Source organism: Sceloporus undulatus, chromosome 3 (genome assembly GCF_019175285.1).
Source record: "Sceloporus undulatus isolate JIND9_A2432 ecotype Alabama chromosome 3, SceUnd_v1.1, whole genome shotgun sequence".
NCBI lineage: Eukaryota > Metazoa > Chordata > Lepidosauria > Squamata > Phrynosomatidae > Sceloporus > Sceloporus undulatus.
In genome coordinates this window covers 129,966,586-129,990,134 of record NC_056524.1, presented here as the reverse complement: position 1 = coordinate 129,990,134, position 23,549 = coordinate 129,966,586, and the positions used below count along the sequence as shown (strand labels likewise).

The following is a 23,549-nucleotide window of genomic DNA, read 5'->3' as shown; positions in this document are numbered from 1 at the left end:
CCCTAAAACTGAAGGTGCACATATTCTATTATTATAAATTAATGAGAGATAACTCCAGATGATACATGCCCCAACTCCACCCCCAGGGTACCATGATGCCGCACGCTGCCTCACATGGCATGAGGCATTATGGCACTCCTCTGGTGGTGTCCATACAACGTAGCCCTGAAGGAACACCGTATAGCTGCACCGCTGCAGCTATGGCACTCTTTTGAGGGCACAAAAAGAAGCTGCTTTTTGCAGCTCCTTTTTATGCCCTCGAAAGACAAGATCAGGGCCACTGGGTGCAGGTGCCATGGCCTCGATCCAGCTAGTGGCACAGCGGTTAACTGCCTGTACTGCAGCCACTCACAAACAATAAGGTTGCGAGTTCAATACCAGCAAAAGGGCTCAAGCTTGACTTAGGCTTGCATCCTTCTGAGGTCGCTAAAATGAGTACCCAGATTGTTGGGGGCAATTAGCTTACATTTTGTAAACTGCTTAGGGAGTACTTAAGTGCACTGAAAGTGGTATAGAAATGTACTTTTTGTTGCTATTGCTAGGGAAGGGGTGACATCCCACCACTCCTTTAGGGCTGTATGTACAGTCCCTTCCTTTCTTTTGCAGTGTAACTGTAATTTTGTGTCCATGGAACAAGAAGGGAATCATGTGTGCTCTAGGAAGCAAGGTGTTTTGGGGCAGCCCTAGGACTTAACTTCTGAAAAACATGTACTGGAATGGAAACTGCACTAGAAATGATCATATGCTATATTTGCCTTTTATATTTGAGAGTGTTAGGTTAACAATTTTTTCAAGTCACTTTCTGTTTCAATGATGCTTTGCTGTCAGATTTTTGTTATGCTTCAGTGCTGTATTTAGAAAAAATATCTTTCTCCTCATTAAAATATGGAATAAAAGTGACCTTGAACACTAATTTATTTGTATGTATGCTCACACCCTCATGGATGAAAGTTATCAAGTTATTTCCATATGTTTTAAAAGCTGCCTATTAAATTCACAGTTCTTCAGTGTGCTTAGCTATGTACAAAACAAAAACAAAACAAAACAAAACCCAAAACCAAGGGAGAATTTTTCTGAGGGTTTAACTATGTACTTATGAGATCATTTAGTAAATCTACATTTTAGCTGACTGGCTGCTTATGGTCAAAAAGTTATAGGAACAATATTATTTTAGGCCAAGAATAAAGTTGTGCAGTCAAAGCAGATCTGTCCACTTGAGCTATTCTTGAACATTTCAGCAGCATGGTGACTTCGTGCAGTAGAGTAATGTCAATTAGAAAGTTAACTATAGTTTATGGATGAATGGACAGTATGAGGTCAGTCACAATGTCCTAGGAAGAGAAGAGTTATTTTTAGATACAGTTTAAAAAGAAAGGGGTGGAATTTAAAAGTTATGTGCTTAATAATACATTTATTAGGTATGTGATAAATTTATCATTAAGAACTAACAGCTAAGTACTGTCTTATTATATAGTTCTAAGCAAAAAGCCCTCATAATACCACAATGTATGTCATCGTGCTAGTAAAGACGGCACCAATAGAACAACATGTACCTATCTTCCAACTGCACACACCATGCCTGGTAAAGATATATAACAGACATTAACACCTGAAAGGGGCCATGAAAGGAGAATCTCTGTGCTGCTCTATACACTTTGTGTGATCTTGTGCTCCATGTATGCATATGAAAGTGTGTGCATCTGTCTCTCTCTCTCTGTCTGTCTATCTATCTATTTATCATTATCTATCTCAGGGAAAAGTATTGGTAGGACTAAAACCAGAGGTTGTAGGCCTTTCACATTGCACAGTTACAGTGCTATGATTCAACTTTAACTGCCATGGCAACATCCTACAGGATTCTGAATACCCCTCCCTAAACTAAATATCCATAGGACTGCATAGGATGGAACTCTGGCAGTTAAAGTGGAATATAGTGCTAAACTTGTTTAGTATGAAATGGTCTCATGAATGTACTGCTCAGTGATCCCAACATCACTCAGTGATTGCTTTTCCCACTCTTTCCAGCAGTGAACTAGAATGATAACTATAAAATTCTTCCATCCCTTCTTGCACAGCCCCATTCCCAAACACTTTTTCTTTGGATTAAAGATATGCAGTTCCATAGCCTACACATGACTAGGAAGTGCTCACTGGACAAATAAGGTAATGCCAGATCTAAGATGTAACTCATTCATCTAATGAGACACACTGGCAACATGTCATTTTTGCAGTAATGAGCCGGGCCAGAATAACTTTTTGAATGCTTCTAATGGCTATGACTATAGAGACAGCCCTTGATATCCATGAATTCAACTATCCATAGTTTGAAATTATACACAGACATAGACACAAACACAGACACACACAGACACAGACACAGACACACACACACACACACACATATAAAATTCCAAAAAGCAAATCTGGATTCTGCTCTTTTTTTATAAGAGGCATCATTTTACTATGTCATTCAATACGTCTGTAAAATAATTCTAGTCTACTGTGAGTGAAAGATTGGGTAATTTTTGTCTGCACACTTTTTTCCTTCAAAGGTTGAACTGAAGAGGAGAAAGCATCCAAAGTTTTACAATCTCTACTAGACATATCCATTTTAGCCTAACTTTCAACACAAGAGAAAAAAATTCTAATGCTAATAAATATCAATAAGTTAACAGCAGCTAGTCATGAAATACCTTAAAAGTAGCAAATAATATCTCATACTACAACCTGAGACTGGGCACCTTGATACCATAAAACCAAAAGCTAAATCCAAACTCTAGTGAATACCAAGGGCCCACTGTAATTCAATACTTTTCATTGTATCAAGAATGTATTTTTCTCTGCTTCTGTAAAGAGTAACTCCTGTCAAGTGTTCAGAATATTGAGCAGTGAGTAAAGTAACTGATCTCTTTTTATAAAGTACCATTCCAAGCTGTGGATAGGGTTGCCATAAGGCAGAACCTCCAAACTGGGACAAATGTAGGACAAATGTAGGGCCACATTTTCAAATGTAGGACACGTTTTTTAAAAATGGAGGACACATGAAACAAATTGATACTTTTTTAAATGTTAATATAAATGCATGTTTCTTAGGCATGCTCAAAAGGAGGACATTTTGGCATTATTCTAGACCGGAAGGCTGAAATGTACTTCTCTTTCTGGCAAACACCCCCCCCCCAATTCTACAAGAACATTTCCACTCCCAAGCAGGCATGCATTTGCAACTCCAGGCAGTCCTTTGTGCCTTTGACATTTCCCACTTCCAAGCAGGCATAGCATTTGCAAGATCACAGGCAGACCCTTGTGCCATTGCAAACTACATTTCCCACTTCCAAGCAGGCATAGCATTTGCAAGATCACAGGCAGTCCCTTGTGCCATTGCAAACTACATTTCCCACTTCCAAGCAGGCATAGCATTTGCAAGATCACAGACAGTCTTTTGTGCCTTAGAAAACTACATTTCCAACTTCCAAGCAGGCATAGCATTTGCAAGATCACAGGCAGCCCCTTGTGCCATTGAAAACTACATTTCCCACTCCCAAGCCTTCTTAGCAATTCCCCCCTTCCTCCTTTTCCTTGCCCCCCTCCAACCCCGCCAACCCTCACCACCCCCCTCGTTTTCCCAGGTATGTCTCAACTTAGGAGGGATTTATGGGACAAATCCAAAGCCTTTTTTCTTTTCTTGAGAAGCCCTGGACCCCTGAGAAGAAGAGGAGGGGGCTTAGAGAGAGGAAGAAAGAGAAAAAGAAGATGAGGAGGGGGGAGAAAGGAAGAAAAAGGAGAGGAGGAAGAGGAGGGGAAGAGGAGGAGAACTTGGAGAAGAAAAAAAACGGAACAATAATAAGAAGAGAAGGAGGGGAAAGAGAAAGGGGGAAGCAGCTCGCCTGAGTGTAAATTCCTCCCTGCTCGGATGTTGCCCAAATAAGGAAGCAGAGGGCTGGCCAATAGAGGCAGGGCAGTGCAGCAGACCCCACCCCTACTGGTTTCAGTCGTCCTGCTGCTGCTGCTCCAGGCATGCTTCACAGGCAGCACTCTATAGAAGGCAGGCAGCAGCCCTGGGAGCTCAGAGTTGGGCAGCCACCCAGGGGCGGGGTCAGGGGCGGGGCGGGACCGGGCATGCCCCCCAGGGGGCGGGAAAGTCCCGCCCACCAGCGTGAAATGGCAAGCCTAGCTGTGGACTGCACCATTCAAAACTTTGGATGAGACTTGTGGGGTGGGGAGTCTGCTTATATAGTCTGGCCTCAATCCATGTGTTTGGGTGCTCTAGCTATGTCATATCCAAGGAGCAGCCACCTGCCTCTCTGGGCATGCCGCTTTGCTGCCGGGAGCCATGGCGCCTTGCTTTGCCCCAGCATCCATTGGCTGGTGCAGGGCTTTGGGGGAGGTCCTTCCGCCTCCTGCGCTGCTCTAGGAGGCTGGAGGACCTCTCTATAGTGCACTCTGGTCCTCCAGAGCAGCTCATTGGTTGGGCTTCCCTGGGAGAGGAGTCACCATAGGCACTTATGTGATGGCTGGGTTCCCAGTCACCTGAGGTCTTCTCCTGAATTACAAAGGGTTAATCTGGGAGGAGGTACATGCTAATGAGAGATGACATCACATGCTAATGAACAGCTACATCATAGCTGACGTAAGGCTCACTTGGCCAATCAACAGTGCCAGAGCGGCAGTTTCAAAAGGTTTCCAGAAAGGGGCTTAAATAACCCCTGTAGGACCACGTGTCCTTTGTTCTCCATCTTGGCTGGTTTGGAGAAACCAGAGGCTTTGTCCTCTGAGAAGCCGGAGGACTGGCTCTGGCATGCAGGTAGAGTTGGCAAGGAGCCAACTCCCTGATTCCAAGAACTCCACAAGGACTGCAAATCCCATCATTGTGTGAGTAGCTTAGGAACAGTGTTAGTCAGTACGTCTAGGGTTTTGTTATGTTTATCTAATAGCTTGCCTGAAATGAATATCTTTGTAACTGTGTTTTCTGACCTGCAAGGCAAGGAGGCCTGGCATGAGTGATACCTTCCTATTCTATACTATTTCTTTAAAATAAACTTCTTTCTTTTAAAAGCATCTGCTATCTCTTTGGCTCCTGTACACGTGCCTTAACTCGGTTACTGATTGCTGTGGGTTAGCAAGAAAGGAAACTAGATCTCTCTCTCTCTCTCAAGCAAGTCTCAGTGTGTGCTTGGGAAATATAGTTCATTGATAATTCACTGAGTGGTGGCAGCGCGACTATAGGACCTCCAGGGGTCTCATTCTGCTCAACAGGGAGCGAGAATGGAAACCTAGGAGATCCTAGAAGGGAAAGTTCTTTTTTTTAAAGGGATTCCCCTGAGAGTAATAGCCACGCACAGGGCTTTGCTCTCAAGGAATCATCACAACTTATTACTAGTTATTGTTCCTCCTGTTAGAATTTTAAGGTACAAAATAAGCTGAAAAGTATAAAACAGATAACCTGATTGTTTTGCCACACTATTCAGAAAGGGGTATCACTTTGTTCAATAGGGGATTTTTAAGCAAAGATTATACCTTAGCTATAGATTTCCTGTATCAGCAAGTAGTTAGACCCAGTGACCCTTGATGTCCCTTCCATGACAATACTGGATTAACTCCTAGGTCCTAGGAGTGCAAATCTAAAGTGTTTTTGAATTAACAGTCTGTACCGAAATCAGAACCTATGCATGTAGCATCCAATACAAACATATTGACCATGGAAGCTATTCATTTAAGTAGGTCTACCATAGTTGGGACTAACATTGGCTTTAGTATGATGCACTTTTACACTTCACAAGATTAGCTGAGAATGAGAATTAATGCCCTTGCTGTATGAGGTTCTGAAAGCAATAAAAGTTGCAGAATAGCACTACTGGGAGCAGAGTACATTGCACTGGTAATTTATCTTATTTCTGATACATTCACTATGTGTAACAATCTAATTGTAGGCATCATCAAAACTGTTTGGCCAGTTCTGGGACTAGTGTACAATTGTGAGATGCCATAGGGAGCTGTGTCATTGCAGGATGGGGAGGACTTTTCAGTCCTACCATGTCCATCCATTTACTATGCTGGCTGGGAAAATAAATACTTCAGTTAAAACCATTCTATAGGATACAGACTTCCTATCCCTGGTCTAAGACCTCTATAATTTATTAAGATTTTATAACAATATCAATGACAGAAATGAAATAAAATGATTCTAAATAAAATAGGGGTTCTTCAAGGGTTCAAAGCTATCATGAACAGAAAAAAAAAACCTCTTGAAAATATCAATATGATGGAACATAAAGTAGTGTAGGATTTAATGTTTAGACTGAGGGGACAGGAGGAATGAAGAAAGATGATAGTACAAACTATATTTCATCTAGCCAAATTTTACATCCCTTCAAACTTTTAAAAAACAATTGTGAGATTTATTTTCAATTACCCACAAACTACATTTCTCCAGGTTATGTTCCTGATATAAGCTATTTCAGTTGTGCATGTAAAAGAACACTGAGTGTTGACATCCAGAGAAAACTGGTGGTAAATACTGAAATCTGCCCAATAGCAAGAAACACAGTAATGCTGAGATGTGAACGTTTGAAATTCATTACAATTTTATCCCCTCTACTCACTTGCCATTTAATGCTGCCACACCGACTGTGCTTCTAGCAATAGACATACTGGCTACAAATGTCCACTGTTGACTTTGGGGGTCCCACCTCTCAACCGTATTCAAATAGCTCCAGCCATCATGGCCTCCCACAGCATAAATTGGTCCTTCAAGAACGGTAACACCTGAAAAGAAAAGAGAAAGAAGGAGGGGAAAAAAAGACAACCATATATCAATTCAAACAAAAGATTTATAGAGTGGAACCAAGAAGTGGCAGGTGTGTGAGATATCAAGACAGAAAGTCAAGCTGTCTCATGCATGGTAGTTCAGTCCCTATTTGATAATGCATAGAATGACAGAAATAATAGATATGCTATACAGTCAGCTTGCTGTATCAGTGGATTATTGATCCATGGAATCGATCACCCATGGATCTCTATGCCCCATATTATTTAATAGTGATGTATGCATTCAGATGTGCAAATGTCACCATCCATTGAATAATATGGTGAATGATTGACTGCATCCCCCCCCCCCATCCATGGAGGAGCCGAGCACTGGACCCTCAATGATGGGAAGGTTCCAGTGTACTAACATGGAGGAACTGCCAATATAAACTATGACTTGCATGTTCATCTTTACAAGATTTGCATGGCATTATTTACAACATTACTTTTCCATTTATTTTTGCACTTGTTAAAGGGGTGTCTCTTAGGTTTGATAAGCAAATGGCATAAACTTTGAACATTTCCTTTTTTAAGGAATACTCTTACAGTAGTTATATACAGGCCATTCTTACATGCAGAGTTGCAAGTTGTACTACAGTTTCTCCAAAGCTTGGATTAAAAAGTTACAAGTTAAACCTGATTCCTGTAATTAGTTACTTAGGGGTGAAACAAAGTCAGAGTTTAAAGTCAATATTTTAAAAAAAGCTAAGTTATGTTATTGGTGTAATTAAATGCAATTGCTAATTATCTTCCAACATTCCCTTTAAGAGCTATTTAAGAGGCGTTTTGATAGGAAATGTTCAAGGTTTATGCTATTTGCTTATCAAACCTAAGGGACACCCCTTTAAAAAGTGTAAAAATAAATACAAAAGTAATGAACAGTGTGCAAGTAATGCAGTGAGTTAACTTTATCATCCTAGAAATAAGTACTAGGAATAGGTTACTTTTAAAAAATGCAGTAAATAACAGAACAAACGGCTTTTCAAAGCAACTTTCATAGCTGTTTCCCTTTAGCGTATCTCCCTTTTTATATATTTCCAAAAATATTTAAATGAGATCCATCAACATGTGAAGCACAGAAAACCTGCTCCAACTGATTCTCCTTGGAAGTTCCTCAGTCCACCATCCTTACAGGTAACATAATTTTACCAGTGCTACTGTTGTTCTCCTCATGTAAGGCCTTTTTGGTGGGGAAGTTGGAAAGATGGGATGGGGAACTTGGAGGAAGGAGTGGGAGGCAATAGGGGCAGGATGCAAGTCATGAATTGAGTCAGGCCCTGTTCTGAGAGGTCTAACTATGGAGACTAGAGAAAGTTCAGTTTTCTGGCCACTTCACTCCTTGAAGTGTTACAACAGCTCTATCAAAAACATATGAATTTTCTTGCTGAATAAAAGTAAAGCCAGAAGTCCAGTGTTCTCTTTCCAGGAGGGGACAACCAGATTCTTTAGGTCACTTCCAATCAAGGAAGGAAGGTGATGGTTTGTTCTGTCATTTGTCTCCAGGATCTACTGTTTATAGGTGTATTTTTTTTACATGGCAGTTCCATTTATTTGTTATGACTGATGATTTTGGATAAGTCTGTCCTGTGTTTTCAGCTCCCCTCCCAAGTATGCATATTGTGGCACTTATAGGAGGCACCTTTTCGCAGACATAGGAATTTTTCACAAGGAAGGCAAGCATAATTAAATCTTGATTAAATCATGGAAATAACGCAATCGGTGGGAAGATGATCATCCCCTGCACACTTCTCCTGTTCATCTCCTGTGCATAAACCCATTCCCTCATTTGCATGCAAGTACAGGTTAATCTTGGATTCTGCACATGATAACAGCATTTTGATTGTGAAAACTATTTGTGCAATTGTGAGTTAATCATGGGTTCTTACCATTTTAACCATTTTAACCCAATTTTCCCTGTGTGACAAATTCCCTAAAGATAAATAAGTCACAAGTTCTGAGTTATTCTTTTAAAGAATTCCAACTTTTATAATGTTAATGGCATTGGTAGCTTTAAATATATCTCAAATCTCACTCCTTGAGCCAGCTGGAGATTGAGGGGCGGTACAGACCGCCGTGAACTGGCAGTCTACATTCACCCGTTTTAACTCTGGAGGGATGGCACAGCCCCTAAACTGGGCACTGTCCCTCTGGAGTAAAAAGAACCTGGTGTTTCTGGGTTCTTTGGCGGTGATGGAGTGACATTGTGAGTGTGCCATTGGTGCACTCGTGACTTAAACAATGCCTGGCGATGTGCCAATGCTGTGTGTCACTTATGTCAAAATGGACATAACACCGTCATTACTCCTCTGCTACGCCATGCTAGGGTTAGGGACCATGTGGTTGGTGTGTGGTCCCTAACCCTAGTATTTGCACCAGCACGGCGCATTCGGCCCATCCCTTCCAGGCCCGATTTTCTGAGGCAAAGCAGTAGTACGAGACCCAACTATTCCAGAGATAACCAAGTCTAAAAATCCTTCTTTTCCTCAAGCAAACTTTTCACCTCATTTCTTTTAAATAGCCAGAACTCCAATTATTTTTGTGAAACCTACAGTGGAATGTCAAACTGTCATACCTATTAGCACATGGATGCGTTTTGGTTCTATGACCAAATGTACAACTGTATATAAATATCTCTCTCTCTCTCTCTCTCTCTCACACACACACACACACAGCCTAGTAAGTACACCTGGAAGTGGGACAGACTTGTGTGGGATTTTAAAAAAGCTAGCTGCCTCCACCATTGCTCTTTGATTCCAAGCTTTAGCTGCATCTACACTACATAATTAATGCATTGCGACATTGGCTTAATTGCCATGACTCAATGTTATGGAACTCTGGGATTTGTAGTTCTGAGAGATATTTAACCTTCTCTGTCAGATTGCTCTTGTGCCACAACTACTACAAATATTTGGATTTCATAGGATGTATCCATGACAGTTAAAGCAGTGTCAAAAGTGCATTAATTCTACAATGTGGCAGCAGCCTTTTAGCAGCTACTAAATACCTAGAGTCCATGACAACATCTAATTATTTTTATTATTAATATTTTTATTAGAGGTTTTTGGCTGAAAGATGTAATACAGTTGTATACTGAGTTTGATAATATCTTAGACTGCCCCTCTAATTCTGCAGACTGTGAACATAGTGATAGCTGAATACACAATTCTGATTTGGCCCTGAACCCTTCGAAGAATGACTCCTTTTATTTACAGAAATAGCATTATGACAAAATGCAAATATTATTTTCCCTCACATATCTGATAAATGAAATGCGCTTTTGTGCTACAGTTGGACTTATATTTCACAAATCTCTGAATCTTTTTTAGGGGTAGATAATGGAAATAATTATGCACCCTAACAGAAATCTCCCATCCTGTGTTTTTATATGTCACTTTAACGAAATCTCACTAGATCTATATTTCTGAAGAATTTCCAAAGGCAGCCCCATGTAAAGCATGTTGCAGTAGTCCAAACAGGATGTAATCAAGGCATGTGTCACCACAATCAGATATGACATCTTAAGGAACAAGTGCAGCTCAAACACTGGTTTAAACAGTGCAAATACACACCTAGACACAATCCAAGTCCAGGAATATACCCAAACTGCTAACTTGAGATTTCAGGGGGAGAGTAGCGCCATTCAGCTGAATCCCTATTCCCTGTTCTGTTTGCCTTTGCCCTCCTCTGACACTGAGAGAGTATAACTTGCCTAAAGTCACCCCATGAGTTTTCATGGCTGAGTGGGGATTCAAACCCTGGTCTCAAGAACTGTAGTCCAAAACTCAAATCACTATGCCACACTGGTTCCTTAAACTGTGTGCTTTAGGTTATTTAGATTTAACAATGCATGAATTAATTTTCATTTGAAGCTAACAGTACCAGCTTCAGTCACTAGGTAATAATAATAAATAATAATAAATGCTTTATTTGTATACCGCCCTTCTTCCAATCAGGGCGGTTCACAGCATAATAACATAAACAATGTACAATATAAAAACCAATAAAACAGATTAAAATATACATTAAAATCAAATACTAGCCAGCTCATCATTGGCTATCGGGGGGGGGGGGGGGCTAACTAGAGCTTGTTTCGGGGAACGCTCGCTTAAACAGGAAGGTTTTTAAGTCCTTCCTGAACTGGGCTAGGGAGGTAGCCGAGCGGAGCTCTATGGGCAGCGTATTCCAGAGGGTTGGGGCCGAGATGGTAAATGTCCTCCTTGCAGTGGAGGCTAGTCTTGCCCCAGGTACCCTCAGTAGCTGCTGCCCAGATGTTCTGAGTGTGCGGGGCGGATTGTATGGGGAGAGGCGGTCCTCAAGGTATCCTGGGCCCAAGCGATGTAGGGCTTTATAGGTTATCACCAACACCTTGTATTGCGCCCGAAAGCGGATGGGCAGCCAATGCAGATCTTTAAGTATAGGTGTTATATGACTGGCCCTGGGTGTGCCAGTGACCAGTCTGGCTGCCATATTCTGTACCAATTGTAGCTTCCGGGTATGGTACAAGGGTTGCCCCATGTAGAGCGCGTTGCAGAAATCCAAACGAGAGGTTACCAGAGCATGTACCACCGTTTCAAGGTCCCTCTGGCCCAGGTAGGGACGCAGCTGGCGAATCAGCCGAAGCTGATAACAGGTGCTCCTGACCGCCGCATCCACCTGAGCTGTAAGGTGGAGCAACGAATCAAGGAGCACCCCCAGACTGCGTACGGAGTCCTTCACAGGAAGCGTGATCCCGTTCAGGACAGGTGGAACCACCGCCATTCCCGGACCAGGGAAACCTATCACAAGTACCTCCGTTTTCTCTGGATTCAGACTGAGTCGGTTTTCCCTCATCCAGTCCATTACCGACTCCAGACAGGCCATGAGAGGAGAGACGCCATCCTCAGTCACTGCATCAGTCGGAGACATAGACTATTTGGGTGTCATCAGCGTACTGATAACCCCGCGCCCCATGTCTCCGGATGATCTCTCCCAGCGGTTTCATGTAAATGTTGAAAAGCATGGGAGACAGAATGGCTCCTTGAGGGACCCCAGTTGTGAGGGCCCTCTTATCGGAGCACACGTCTCCCAGCTGCACCATCTGGAACCTCCCAGAGAGGTAAGATCGGAACCACTGGAGCGCAGTGCCCCCGATTCCCACCTCTACCAGGCGCTCCAGAAGGATACCATGGTCTATGGTATCGAAAGCCGCTGAGATGTCCAAGAGCACCAACAGGGACACGCTTCCCCTGTCGATGCCCAGACGGAGATCATCGACCAAGGCGACCATGGCCGTCTCGACCCCGTAACCCGCCCGAAAGCCAGTTTGAAATGGATCCAGATAATCCGTTTCATCCAAGATCGATTGAAGCTGGATTGCAACCGCCCTCTCGATCACCTTCCCCAAAAATGGCAGCAGTGAGACTGGCCGATAATTACTATGCATCAGGGGGTCGAGGGAGGGCTTTTTTTAACAGCGGTTTTATAGTGGCCAATTTCACCGCCATGAGGGACAGGGATCGAGAGAGCAGGTTGTCTTCCGAACGCTTCCAAGGATCTTGTCCACATCATCGGTACTAACCAACTCAAACTGATCCAGTTTAATGGAGTCCACGGAGGCTCTGGATGCCTCTACCCTAGGTTCTGCGATAATGCCGGCGTTAAGACCTTCGCTTATCCGAGAGGTTTTATCCGCGAAGAAGTTGTTAAATTGGTCACAGCAGGCCTTTGAAGGTTCAAGGATCTGGTTCAGGGCAGGAGGGAGCTGAGTTAGCTCCCTGACTACCCTGAACAACTCTGCTGGACGCGACTCCGCGGACGCGACACGAGCACCATAGAACGAGTTCTTAGCTGCTCGTATCGCCTCTCCGTAGTCCTCCAAAAGGCGGTCTAGGAGAGCCTTGTCAGCTAAGCGTAGGTGTTTCCACCAGCGGTGCTCTAGCCGTCGCAGGACCCGCTTCCTTGCCCGGAGGTCTTCCGTGTACCAGGGCTTACGTTTGGAAGCAGGCCTGAGAGGGCGCTTGGGAGCGATACTGTGTATAGCCCTAGAGAGACCGGTATTCCAGATACCAGTCAGGGCATCAACAGAGTCGCCGTCATTTCCAACCATGAGCCCCTCTAAGGCTTCCTGGAACCTCTCAAACTTGCCTGATCAACATATAAGTGGAAATTTAATGCAATCTGAAACCTTGGGAGAGTAAATGGAGGGATAAGGCCACATGGCTACCTCCTTGCACATACAGTGAGCAGGCCCAACAGGGAAACAGAGTAGGCTTCTTCTTTGGGAGGCACTAAAATTCAGCATAGAAGAAGCCATGTGTGACATGTACTAGGAGAACACAATGGGTCTGACTTTATAAGTTGTTATAACATTGTTTCAAGGTATTGCTGTATCAACAAGAATAACAACAACACCTATTGCACCATGTACAAAGCTTTTATTTTTTAAATATTCCAGTCTTCTTGCTCTAGTTTCTTGCACTGAAAATGCCTTATTTCTAAGAACAGCTTTTTATGGCTAGAAAATAAGGTTTACTTCTTGAATAAATCATTTGTCATCCATGCATTTTTGACTTCATTTTCTATGTATAAACAACAACGTTATTAGTTGAGGTCCTAGTGCATATCATACTTCATTTACATTTAGGCCTCTCTAGTTTTTTTTTTTTTTTTTTAATTTTCTATTTTTCATTTCCTTTCTGGCATGAACTGTACAGTGGCTGCTTTCCTTTCACATACCCCCCCCCCCCCCCCCAAAATGGATTCAGGTGACTTGGAGTGATACTAACTGAGAAGGACAAATCAGCAATAAATTTATTTTTACTATTGTAAGTATTATTATTTTTTTGTGTCTCAAGCCTTATTGACAAACTACACACCCTAGGTGAGACAAGAAGGAAAAGAGCAGTCAAATGAACATACAGCTCCCAGGCTTCGATGAATGTTAAAGAGGCAGTGCTTTTCCTGAGAAAAAGGAATATTTTTTTTCTCCCCATCGTTATCTTCTTACAGCTAAATATATGGATTGCATATTTCATAGAGGTTAAAAGGATAGGAAGAGGATAGATCCTATTAGACTGTCCTGTCTTCAGCAGCAATCAGACAGGTTTATTGTTGTTGTTTCCATTTAGTCATATTATCAAAGATTGTGATTCTTACTTTAGTATATGAACCTCAGTAAATAATATTGGTTTCTTTCAATACGAGGTAGCAATGTGGCTTCTAGAGTGCTTCTCCTAATCATATTGTAAATTGAACTGAAAAGGATTCTTCTTTCTTGGCTGCCTGCTTGCCTACTATAACTTTGCCTGACAGCAGCAGTGACAACAGCAGCAGAGGTGAAAAAGTTCAGCTAGAGGGGTTCTCCTCTCTCTGCTCCTCTGGTGCTCTGAACTTTTCCCAGGGCACTTGAGTTCTTTTTTTGATGCCAAATATGCTAGACGTCAGCCATCGTGTACTGACACAGACAAATCAAGCACCCGTGGGGGAAAAAATCGTTCTCATATTCTCTGATACCTGGGTGCTGCTGTTATAATGTTCTAGGAAAAATAAGGATTGCGAGTGCTGAAGGACAGCTCTGCGTATACCATGAAATGGAAAAATGACCAACAAATGTATCCTAGAGCAAATCACACTTGAATTATCCTTAGAAGCCAAAATGACCAAACTGTCATACTTGGGACATGCCATGAGATGACATGATAGAAAAATATGATAGTGGTTTGTCACATGGAAGGCAGTAGGAAAAGAGTAAGACCACATTACACATGGATAGACCTAAGCAGGGCTGTTGATGACAGAGTGTCTTGGATGTTTCTCATTCATGGGATCATCATAACTCAAAAGCAACTTGACAGCAATTAACAACAATGGACAGATGGACATTTCTTGTGAGATATCTTTGCTAAATCTATAACAGACCTGTGCTCAAATGGTAGCAAGTCAATAGAGAATCATGAGTTGCAGCTGGGGACTAATGGAACACTTTGGAGAGATGGTCAGACCCTGTGGCACTTTCAGTGATATAAATGGAAACATGATGAAAGGCTTGGAATAATCTGATTTTTGTCAGATTTTGGGACAGAATCATTGGAAACCCTGCACCATGGCAATGTAACAGTAATCCTTCTTTACTGCCACTATGGTATCCTCACAATGCCATCCAGCAGAGCTGTCTCAAGTGGTCAGGGGCCTTTCATATTTTGGCTCACAAGGTCAGTATGTAAACAATTTAGCAGCCCGCTGAGAAGAAATTGCACAACACTTTACACATCACTGTTTTTATCCCACCAAGAATATATATGGGACAAGTTTCAGGGGCCGACACTCTTTATAAGATTTTCTTATTTTAATAAGAAAACTTAATTAAGGGTAGTTTAATGTTGCTGAAAACTGGGGGAAGCAGCTTCTATTAAATATGTAGCCCTTAGGGCTTTAAAAATAAATTAAAGAAGCATCTTCATTCTTTGGAAAGTAATAAACCTGCAGAGGTTGTAAAAATTTCCTAGGACCTCCATTTTCAAACATACTGAAAGTTCATGTTGCACATCTGTAGGTTTAAGCAATTTTATCTTGGATTGTGTGCATGCTGCTCCATTTTCAGTCTGTGCTTTCAAAGTGTTTATAAGCAAACAATATGCAGATCAAAGAAAAGTTAATTTAAATAAATAAGGGGAAAAAAGCAAGGAAAATTTGTCCTGGAGAGAAAAGAGAGTGATGTGTGATTCTTTAATTTACTCTCATTCTAACAATCCTGCATAAAATCAAAATGGCCTGATAAGTTTGTACATTGCTCCCATTATAGAGGTCCTGTTAAAGATCACTGGGTAAGAAAGGCTGTTTCAGGATTTTTGAGGGAGGGAGAGGTTAAAACTTCTGCCTTCCGCATGTCCAGTCAAGATTACTGCTTCCTTGCTGTTTACCAGCACGGAAACAGTGGTTTTAAACATTTTCTTCTCTCAACAGTGCTCCAGATTGGGATTGCTGCTTCTATGCCAGGAATAGCGAACTTGAAAAGCAGTAATCCTAGAAGCCTGTCCCTATGCCAAAACACTGAGATGAACAACTAAATAACAAATAAACAACAACGAAACCTTGCGATACGAACACTTAAGCTCTGGAATGTTAACGTAAATGTCTTATTGTGTGGGTTTTTTTGGGGGGGGGATCTGAAATAATATGTTTTATTTTGGAATTAATATTTTGACATGGTTAAAGTCTGGATTTTTCAATGTAATGAGAGAAGAAAATTATAAATAAAGTATGTCCAAAAATACTAAATGAAGTTCTTTACATGACAGAATTAAGGCAAAGGTAACATTTGAACATTTGAAAAAAAATGTATTGGATTGCAGATTAGGGTTATCAGTAGTGATGGATTACAGCTCTGAGAAATGTTGCTTATTTTATTGAAACTAGCTTTGCTTCTCTCAGTTTTTCCTGCTTTTCCTCAAAATTTTCCTTTCCAAGAAAGAACCTCAAAAACCACATAGCTATCTCACTTTAGTGAACTCATGGAATTACATTTTGCTTCACTAGGAAATTCGGCGAGGGCACTTTTGTTTCCCTCAAAGCCAGTGTTTAACTTCAGAAACCCTCCCAATACACACACAAACAAATAGCAAAGGATATCCACCCCACCTCCCCCTCCCTTTAGTTCAGGATAGCTAGAAAGAGGTTAGAATTTGGTATATTTCAGTTTTTAAAAACTTAGTTATTTCCCCCCAAATGTCATTGCCTTGGCTGCAGAGAGAGAGAAGAAGGGGCAGTATCTGTTTGACTTAATCTTCAGGCCCACTGCTATTCCTTATTATTTGTGTGCCCTGACTTATTTAGGTTGTAAACTTGAGGGCAGAGAATAGTCAAATTAACAATTTGTAAGTCTCTCTGAGGAACTAAAGGGGGTATAAATACCCTAAATAAATAAATAAATGGCTGAAGAGTTTATGTACAAAGGAGAGTGGATCATTTTGCAGGGAGCCCTTAAAATATCAGCATATTCTGAACAATACTTGTGTGCTATAAGCATAACAATCTACTTGGAAGTATTTTAAGTTTTCTATAAAAATCACCTTAAAACACCCATCTCTCTTTTGTATGAAACCCCTTTTTGGTAGCCTTGTGTTGAGATCTGCATGGAAATGAATTTGCACAGCTATGGAGAGGGCATGCCAACATGAATGTACCAACCAACCAAGATTGCTAAATATGTGGATCATATGTGGTGGTTGCTTTATATCTCCCAATTCAATTCAGATCTCACTACAATTTAAAAGAAAAATCAGTGAGAGGAAAAAAGTTATTCTGATATCTCTCACTCACTTCTTCTGGACAACATTCAGCAATCCAATACAACATCTCCAGTGAACAAAATTATAGTTTTTGTATTTCCTATTGGAAGATATTCTTCTTATGATTATTAAGAGTGATAAAACCTAAGTTCAAGAGGGGCAGTGGAATGATTTCCACTAGGGAGAGAAACAGAATAGTTTTCTCTTGACCTGTATATCTTTGCCAGTTTATTAGTCTACTCTTTTTGTGTGTTTCTCCTGCCTCACAAAAAGTATCAAGTCTAATATGAGTAACTAGTGCAGGCAGAGGAAACTTCCATTTTTCTTTTTTGAATTTCTTACTAGATTTTTTTTTTAAAAAAAAAACATTATTGCAATATGCCAAAGAACTTAAAATTATATTTTGCAATGCTAATGAGGCATGGTATATGCAAGACTCGTTTTTTCTCTGTTTAAAACTAAAAAAAAGATTTTAAAGTCAACTTCTCTTTTTTTAAATATGGTGGTAAACTTAGCTAACCTTTCTTGAAATTAATTTCTTTCTTTTTCTCTCATAAATTTTAAAAACTCATAAGGCAAACATAATAAATGTCTGTTAAATAATTGACCTAAGACAAAATGGGATGTAATTTTTCCAGAGGTAGGTTTGTGTAGATGTAATTTAAATAATGGTTGTAATTTGATTTTAATTAATGATTATTTACCAGATGAAAATTTCTTGACAATGTTGAATTTTAAAGCTACTAAAATCATTAAGCCAAAGCAATATGGAAAAAAAAATAGCCTTAGATACAATTTTTTAAAAGACTTTTTTTTTTGGGAGGGGGGTTCTTTCTGCTTGACATCAGGCTCAAAGACAGGCCTAGCAATTACAAAATTATTCTACACATGTCTTTGTTATTTTTATCTCTTTTATAAGGCTATATATTCATGAAAGGTATTATTCTTAATCTAAAAAGAAAGAATAACATTTACTATGTGAAGCTTGTGATTGCTTTTTGCTTCATATATAATCAATTTTTGGTTAAACATAAGATAAGTACACATAGATTTCATCTTCAGCTGAAATGAGATGTTTTCTGCCTTGCTCCTGATGTTTGTTAAAACCCAAGGGAACACATTCCAGGATTTCCAGATGCAACCAATATGCAACTCCTGTCCTCATAGTCTCACATTTCACTGCTGTGGGGACAAGCTGAGTTGTGCTTCCATAATCATAACACTGAAGCACTGAGTTATGGAAGGCACCACCGCCACCACCATTAGCAACAGATCCTTGGCTGTTCCCATCTTCCCTCACATCCCACAAGAGGGCACAGAGGAGAAGAATGTGACTGCACAATTATCTTGGTAGCTATTGTGCACCAGCAACAAAGTGGTAAAGACAGAGTCACTCCCCTTCTCCATGTCTTTGTTCCTTCCAATTCCTCCACTTAGCAAATCTCTGCCCATTTTAAGGGATTAGCCTTTGTCTTTTTCTTCATTTCTGCTGCCTCCTCCACTTGGTCTGGCTGATCTCTTATGAAACCCCTTGAGATTTCTAATAGAACTTTAGGGTTCTGGGAATCCCTGATTGAGGAATTCTGCTTTGGAGTGTCACACAGAAGATGTTTTCAGCCTATACTCCAGAAGAATGAGAAGAGGTCAGGACATCATCATGCCTAGTTATAGAAGATAATTGTAGAAGTCTCCCCCCCCCCTCCTCAGGGGTGAAACAGATGGGGAAAATAAAGTGGCTTCCAGTTGCTTTGAAGGCAGGTGAAATTATAAGATACACACCTTGAAATCAGGTGGAAACTGAAATGAAGCCACACTTCTGGGCTAAAAAACAGAACAAAAAGAAGCTGGATACTCCAGCTCACTGGGGAAAGTGTGCATCTTTGTGCCTGCATATAAACAGCCAGGCATCAGTGTGGGACTGTGGCAAGAAAATAAAGAAAGGAAAAGGAAAGGAAAAGAAAAGAAAAGAAATTGCAACAACTCCAATGGATGTAATTACACTGTACACAAACCAGACAGTCCAACAGAGGGTTATGGAAGGGGGGGGGGCTCCATGACTGTGCTTTGGCAAGGTATCACTCATACACCAATGCACTAGTACCCTGAACCAGTGGAGCATTGCATGTGCAACTGTGTGGCTGATCAAAGGAGTTGCCATCCAATGGAATGGCATTGGGGCAGAACATGGAAGGCAATTGGAAGCTGCAGGTGGTGTGTTTGTGTGATGGTATGCGTGAATGATGGGAAGGTGCCAAAAAAAAAACAACAACCCAGTGGTGCTGCTTGTTGCCACTGCAAAGTGTTCAGCCTTGGAAATGGGCTGCTTGACGGAGGGGTTTAGACCTACTTTCAGAAAACTCAAGATTTAGCTCTTAAGTCTTACAATGCACTAGAAGCATCTCACAAAAAGATGCTTTGGGTGAAATAGACTGCCCCAAAAGGGCAGATTGGGGTCACCCTGGCACTTTTAAACCAGCTTCTGAAAAGGAGCAGTTTTTCAGCACTCTTTTTCACGCTGGCTCTTCCTGGTTGGGACATTGTTGGAGTGGCTTTGGGCTGCATTTCAGGCATGCATTGTATAAACGCCATGTCCTGAACACAGTCCAAAAGTGGACCATTTGTCCCTTCTGTTTCGGGCCTTTGAGGAATCATCAGATCTGCTTAATAAAATTCATATTTAATATTAAAATTAGGCCATTAGTACTGATTTCTGAAATCAGGTTCAGCCTGAGTAGCTTTCCTAACAATTCCATGTAAAGTACTTGTTTCTGACTCCCCAATGGAACTAAAGAGCTTCTAGTGATTTCAAATAATATATACTACTTTGGAACAAAATAGAATGGCTGTTTGAAAGCATAAGGAGAAAAACAAAATTTATCACCAAATTTACTAAAATATGGTAAAGTGCAAGCATTTGAATGATGGCATAGAAAACCATGAAAGGTATTGGAGGAAAATATCACTTAAAATAGCAAATTTGAAGTTTCTCATTGATTCCTTGTACTTTTAAAATTCATTAAACAGTTTTTGCTGTTCAGAAGAACACACAAAATCCCAAGTGTCATTAAAAATACAGGATCATTCTTTCCCTTCTTAGGGACAAGATTAAACAAACTGTGACATCAGAGATATGTGATATATCTCCTGACATCTTTTTTGAAAGCAGTGATGGGTGAGGAAGGAGACGGATCTAGGCCACTCCCATTGGGAAGCGGGGTCTAAACTTTTAATCTTGTACTTTGGTTCTGATTTTCCCATCATATCTAATAGCTTTAGGAGGCAAACAAATCAGAGTTATACTATGAGGAACTCTTCCATCTTACTGGGTGTGATTTAAATCTATCACCTTCCTTTAGTTGCTTTTAATAAAATAGAAAAATGTTAGGAGTTTCTGGATTTCAACACAACTCATGATAACTTTCTGCCATCTTATAAGTGAATTATATTTGACAGTGCAATGTAGGTCATGTTTCCTCAGATATCCCATTGATCACAGGCAAGCATATATATGATAAAAGTGTTAATGGTGCAGCTTTAAAATATATTTAAAAGTGTAGACATACTTTCATAGCCACCCTCTAAATACACTACACAGATGTGCAATTATGTATTAAACTTTAATGTAGCCTTGAGTACAAGAAGAAGTCTGGAGCAGAAGGGTCACCACAAACTTGGCACAAATGGCTGCCTCTCAGCAGCAGTCTAGCAAGTTCATGTGGAGCCAGATTTAGGTTGGGATAGTAGGTGCACCAAACATGGCCAGTAAAATAAATATAAACAAATTAAAGTGATTAAACACACACACACATACAAAGAATATATTTTGGGGGCAAAAATAATGCACAGGCAAGCCTCAACTTGACATGCCATTTATAAGAGAGAAAAATAGACAGTATTCTGTCTTCCTCTGAAATTACAGGTGCCTGTGACAGTTGAAATGTGCTCCAGCAAGGAGATCTGGGCAGCTGCTTCTGGTAGCAGTAGTTTCTCCCCCCCCCCCCACCTCAATATTAAAAGAGTTTCCTAATATTATTTTCATTTTTAAAAAATATCTCCTCCAAAAGGAGATGTTAATTTGTTTTACTGTCTTGGCATGTATCAATAAGATAATTCTGATATTAAATACATCACTGGTGGTCCATGGTCAGAACAGAACATGTGGTACTTCTCCTTCTTGTCACTATGGGATAAACCATCCCTTTTGTTGCTCACAACTAGCAGTGGAATATGTAATGCAAATGACTATGTTGGCCAAGTCCATCATTTGGTATTTAATTAAGTTGCACACTTTATATCTTGATTTACTTGGACATATCCATTGACCAATACAAATACAATTAATGAAGCATACAAAGAGAAAACAAGTATAGTTCAATAGTATAAAATATTCTACAAAAAGCTAAAGGTAAGTATTTTAGCCATTTGTTTCTTTACTAATGTGCACAATCTGTTCTAGCTGAGTCAGCATAATAAGAAAGGATTATATCCACATTTCTGTTAGAAAATGCTGTTGAACTCTAATGAAATTGCTGATAAGGATAGAAATTATTAGTCTATGTTCCCACTGCACATTGATTTAATCCACCACAAACACTGACAGTCCTGTTGTTAAACTGCTATAGACTGTGATTAAAATAATAAGGAAAAGGAATAAGAACATAGCTATCATTACACCTTGATTTAAAATGCAATACCAATTCTTGAAAGGATTGTGAAAGTTATCTACTGCCAATTAATTGAAATAGACTTGTAAAAGGAAGGAATTTATGGCAGCAGAAAGAGCATTGTGGTGTAGTTGTCCTGGAATACTGAAGCCATGGGGTGGGGGAGGGAGGTGATAGATCCCTATGAATTTTAATTCACTGATTCCTGTGCCTGGAGTGTCAAGTTTTCTATAATGCAAATTGTGAATAGATGTCCTCAATCACTGAAATAAATTTCCATTAAAAAAAACAGCCAACAACTAAAATAAAACCTATGTCTGAGAAGGAACTTGCAAAATCTGTAACGAACAGTTTGAGTTCCCATTAGTATAATCCGAGACAGGTCTCCTTGCCTGCCTACCTTCCCTTAGCTATCATTTCAAACTGTGTCAAGGCTTAGATTCATAGTTTGAAAAGCATGAGAGGCTTGTATATGTTCCATCTCTACTTAATAAAGAATCAGCATTTCTTTAAATTTCTCCAGACTTTGAACCCAAGGCCTCATCTCCTGTTTCTATATATTTATAGGAGATAATTGCATGGCCATTTTTGCCCTGGTGGTGCATGGGACAGGATCGGAGTGGAACAGGGAAAACAGGTGTTATCACACAGAAAATTGCTGGTGTGCTGCCGCAAGACCATCACACATCCCCTGGGCATGTTCTGCTAGCCAATTTTGGTGGTACGCAAGCTTTCCATACCACCAAAATTGACCACCACAGTGTGCCCAGGGGGTGAGTGATGGTTCAGTAGTAGTGCAGCAGCAATTTTCAGTGTGATAACACCCATTTTTCTCTGTTGCACCCTGATCCCATCTCATGCACGGCCAGGGTAAAAATGGCCATGTGATAATCTCCATATGAATAAGATACTGTATAACTGTGAATGTATATAATGTATATAATGTATAGTATTGTCAGAGGCGAAGCTCCTCTATAACGCTATCAGAATATGAAGAATCCAATGGAGCTTTGAAAGCTTGCATCATGTATTTTCTGTATTTTTGGTTGGTCCAATAAAGTTATCACTGTTTTGTGGATTTTGGATATTGTTGTATTCTGCTGTGAAGCCAACCCATGGATATGCTTTCTCTATAACATGGAAGACACAAAAGCTGAACTTAGGGCTGGAATACACAGCCCTTAAAAGATGCCTTCAGGACATCTTCAGAATGTGGCATTTACACACTGCATGCTCTGATGACACCCTGAAGCCACCCAGAAGCTGGGCAGCCACCCAGAGGTAGGCATCTTCAAGATGTTCTGGTAGTGTGGCATTTAGACACCAGACACTACTGGAGTATCTTGGACCTTTAATCACAGCAACATTTTTGAAGACATCAGAATTCATACAATGGGGATTCTTCCATATTCAGCAAATGATTTTTAAGACTGCTATAGAAACATGGCACAGCTGCCAAAGATGCTTTTTCCACTGTCCCAAATGGAGCGGATCTTTGCTGCTCCTTTTTGGCCCTGGCTCAAGGCAGATTGGGGCTGCGGTGTGTGATTACTGTGGCCACAATCCGTCTTCGGAAGGGGTGGCTTGAAGCCTCCCCTTTCTCCCTGTCTGTTTTCCCCCTTAGCTACAGGGAGCCAGCTGTTTAAATAGATTATAACAAACCTTATGTTTCAGAGACAATAGCAACTATTCAGTACTTGGCTTGGTCATGGGTCATCACACAAATTTTAACCAACCAGATGTCACTGAGCAGAATGCTTATAGCATGAAAACATATGTTTTGTTCTCTAACATTTTATTCTTAGATGTTCTTCAT

General features: G+C 40.7%; 1 protein-coding gene across 1 annotated transcript in view; it reads right to left on the bottom strand.

Annotated features, from left to right (window-relative positions):
* The window catches only part of KLHL1 (kelch like family member 1), a 217,498-nt gene that overhangs the window by 19,650 nt on the left and 174,299 nt on the right, over positions 1 to 23,549 (bottom strand). Inside the window, exon 9 of the mRNA XM_042458664.1 lies at positions 6,600 to 6,762. Coding sequence (XP_042314598.1) covers positions 6,600 to 6,762 — 163 coding nt within the window. The remainder of the gene's footprint in view (positions 1 to 6,599; positions 6,763 to 23,549) is intronic.